Source organism: Astatotilapia calliptera, chromosome 11, assembly GCF_964374335.1.
Source record: "Astatotilapia calliptera chromosome 11, fAstCal68.1, whole genome shotgun sequence".
Classification (NCBI taxonomy): domain Eukaryota; kingdom Metazoa; phylum Chordata; class Actinopteri; order Cichliformes; family Cichlidae; genus Astatotilapia; species Astatotilapia calliptera.
The window spans coordinates 21416477-21420247 of NC_137432.1; the positions used below are offsets into that span (position 1 = coordinate 21416477).

A 3771-nucleotide genomic window follows, 5' to 3' on the forward strand; every position below is an offset into this window, starting at 1 on the left:
TCATAAAGCACCATGAAATATCTTATGAAAATGATTGTGGCTGCCTGCCAAGTGCGATTTCTAACTCAGGTAGAGGGGTAAATTGTACGTAAAATGCTGCTTGTGGAACCAACGCTATATTTTTGTAAATGATGCGTGAAATTAAGTCCATCTGATGATTTGCTGCTTATAAAAATATTGATTACACCTTTTTGGCTTCATCTCTCTTTGACTGTGTGACTATCCAAGATGTAAATGAAGATGTAAATTTACACAAATTTCATTTACGAGAGCGCGGGTGGAAAAGAGACTCAAACTTTAGTACCACATTCAAGCTAGTTTTAATAGGCACATTATGAAAAGTAACTGAGTCAATGAAAAAGATGGGGGGAAAAAAACAGGTTAAACATTGCTCTTCTACTCTTCATTTCCACCAATGAAAGCACAGATCATTATAACAAAGTGGAACACAGAAACTTGCGTGTAAACAGTTACTACAGCAGGGAGGAAGAAGGGAGACGTAATGGGAACATAACATTTACATTTGAGGAGATTTTTTTTTAACGAATAAGCAGAAGCACATCCTGTTGCTGACTTCTGAATGAACTTTTCCCACTGGCATATTTACAATGTAACATCCAGCTACTGACAGAAACATGCCTCATAAAAAGAATAAGCAATTGCCCAACACAATCTTTCTAGATGAAAGGAAAATCAATTTTGTTTAATTGATTTTGTCACATAGTAACAATTAAGATGTAGTTCACCCTGCTACTAACAACGGTGCAAACGGTTAGCTACAGTCAGCTTTTGATCTCCAGCAACTGTCTAGACTACCTGCTCTCCTCGCTGGCCTGACAGCTTCCTACGCTGACATGAGGTGAGTTCAGGTTTGAACCTGTTTTAGCTTTGAGGCCTTGCTCGACTGTCAGGGCACAATGCACGTTGCCTTTCGAAGAGCGAGATAGCCTGTAACAACATCAGTGGGCAGGAGACGGATGTAGGAGAACTCCTCAGAAGATGTGAAGCGCAGCTTTGTCTGTGGGTCTGTGTAGTTTGCCTGAGGAAAGACAAGAGAGATTACTCAGTGTGTTCTTTGTACAAGACTTGGCTAAAGTAATACTGTCCAACTTAAAACATTTTTTTTAGCAGAACGGTTACTCACAGGGAGTCCAGAGATGTCTGAGTATTTCTTGGCTGGTTTTAGGGATGGCGGAGCATCAATGTTGTAGTCTACAAACACAAAAGGGTCATAAGATGAACTACAAATTTGAAATGTACTGTTATCTGCACTATTTTCACAGAGAAGTGGCTTTTAAAGTCTCATCAGTCTCATTACTAATGCAGCAATTCTCAAACTACTGCATTAAAGATGAGAGTCGCTGCAGGTGGGATGCAGATGACTAGAGCAAAATACAGAGCAAATCTTTGTTGGACAAAACAAATCCTTTTTTTTGGGGGGGGGGGGGTAAGTGGTAATTTGTGCTTTTGCTTTAAAATGGCAAATCATTCTCTTTTTATTTAAAATGTCAGCTTTGTTAGTCACATTTTAAATACAAAAAAATGTGTTTTGGTATTAATTCACCACCATTTAATAAAATGGAAATGGAGCTGGAATTGTTTATAGCTGACAAATGCAAAAATGACTCCAGTTAAAAGAAGAAACTCACAGTTGGGATCATTGAGCTTCCAGGGTAAGGTACGCTCCAATGCCAGAATCTGTTTGAGGTTCTTCCAGGTCCGGTTCTTTTTGCCTGCTGCTGCTCCGCCAATTCCCGAATGCTGCCAAGATTAGAAAAGCGGAGGGAAAAAAGAAGGAGAATAAAAATTTAAGGAGAAACAAAGGAACAGGATGAACTCAGATTCATGCAGACATATGCACCCACCATGAATGTGTGGTCTTTAAATGGTGGAGGCTTTACAGTGGACTCTGTGATGGTGCTGGTTGGACCGCTGTCCGCCGATCCCACGGCCTTCACCTCAGCCACCGTCTCTACTGTTGTCATCTGATAAGACACAACAGTTAGATATACAGCAAACATGTTTGACTTAATTCACATGTTCAACATATTATGCATAAATGGCAAAAGTTGGCTATACCCAGCTTAGACTGAAACCTCAGGTGCTTACAACAAGAAAAATAGTTTACAATCATACCTGAGCAGGAGTAACAATGCAAAAGAGAATTTGTTTTTTTAAAAAGAAAATACAAAATACAAACATAATCTATGACAAAAAAAAATTATATCAGGAATGTCTCAAAATCATTTTTACACAACTAAAACAAATGAATAAATCCAAAAGTCTAAAAAACTTTAATTCACTGAGAGTTGTTAAACATCAAATTTACTAGAAATGCACTAGTTGATTGGCCAGGGCCCAGGACTGGATGATTTCCAGTGGTTAAGGCCCTTTTCGATGACTGATCAGCCTCCCACATGACCAGTTGTGAGCCATGCGTGCACACACAGACACACACACACAAACTCTCTCAGCCACACAATGACATGTCGTTAGCGTGGAAGCTCCTCACTGTGATCGAGGACATGAAGATCACCAAAGTTAACCACAGGGGGACTAGTATGAAAATCCTCATAACAACAAACCTAATAACAGGTGTCAAAGCTCAGAGCCTTGGTATGTGCAAAAGACCAAATCAAGTATGAGCAAAATATAAAAAAATGAGAGAGGAAAGAGAAAACGGATGATGTCCTATTGCCTGGTAAACATGCTGGAAAATAAGAAAAGTACATAACACTGGTTTTGTCACATAAATCTGTTGCAGCCGCTTTCTTTGGTAAACTAAAATCTGTCAGGTAAAGCTTGGTCTGCATCAGCTCATTTTCCTGTTAATCATCTGTACCCGTTTCCAGCAGCAAAGCACTTTATTTTTCGTTGTGTGAGTGAGAGAAGATCCTGTAGCTTGCTGCCGTTTGGGGCAACTATAAACTTTAATCACTTCTCTTATTGTGAAAATAATATTTAGAAGAAAAGAAGACTTTAGTTTACATGTGCAGTCAATTATAGTTCTGAGAAGGAAAATCGGAGGTCACAATTTAAAAATTGGCAATCCGAGTCGGTGCATTTCTGCCTTTGAAGTTTGATCGTGCTGATTGTTGGTTTGTTTGTTTTTTTATGGACATATTTTTTATTATTACCTAACTCTTGGTGCGAGTTTTTGATAATGACAAAAAGACGTTGCAACACACCTGAGGTGTTTTACTGTGCCTCGGTTAGCTTTTACCTGTGCCTGGGTTGTTGCTGTAGTAACCACTGGCTGCCCTTTCTTCTTCTTGCTGCTGTTCCCGGTGATCTGCTGAGTGGCTGAAACAGCGGGACTGCCGGGACGTTTCTTCCCACGGAAAGCGGCGGTGCTGGCGGCTGGCGGGGGAGTCTTGACGGTTATAGGGATCTGAGTTGCCATAGGTGGTGATTCTGGAGCAAAGTACCTATAATATATAATTATAAACGTTGTTTTCTCCCTCGGCACTTAGCATGAGCCAACCACTATCCTGATCGTAAACAGCGTTTCACCCGGATGTGGAATCAATTCATTTCCGCCTACGTAAGCCGCTAAATAGTTGACATTAATATTTATTGATGATTATAAACTATACTGTGTTAACCACTAATTGTAAAAACATAACATATATATGTTATTAAAATTATATAAATAATATACAAATAAATATATATATTTATGTTACCTCCACCCTCCACATCTTCTTGAGCTCTTCTGTGAGCCCTTAGTACTTTTCCATCTCCTGGTGTTCCTTCTTCCTAAGGTTCCTC

General features: G+C 39.5%; 1 protein-coding gene across 1 annotated transcript; it reads right to left on the bottom strand.

The window, feature by feature from the left end:
* Positions 1–296: 296 nt before the first annotated feature.
* On the bottom strand, positions 297–3532 carry ino80c (INO80 complex subunit C). Its single transcript, XM_026184548.2, has 5 exons — positions 3224–3532; positions 1866–1985; positions 1650–1761; positions 1145–1212; positions 297–1039 (listed from the first exon to the last, which is right to left on the bottom strand). Exons 1-5 carry the CDS (start codon positions 3401–3403, stop codon positions 908–910), a joined length of 612 nt encoding a protein of 203 aa, XP_026040333.1. The 5' UTR covers positions 3404–3532; the 3' UTR covers positions 297–907.
* Between the last annotated feature and the right edge of the window lie 239 nt (positions 3533–3771).

Bases quoted from the DNA above. Each gene is read 5' to 3' on its own strand.
- ino80c (XM_026184548.2), bottom strand. From the start codon at position 3,403: ATGGCAACTCAGATCCCTATAACCGTCAAGACTCCCCCGCCAGCCGCC. The intron at 1,213-1,649 runs GTGAGTTTCTTC...TTGTGTTTGTAG, and splicing joins GAAGCTCAATGATCCCAACT to ACTACAACATTGATGCTCCG. The intron at 1,040-1,144 runs GTGAGTAACCGT...GTCTTTCCTCAG, and splicing joins CAGACATCTCTGGACTCCCT to GCAAACTACACAGACCCACA.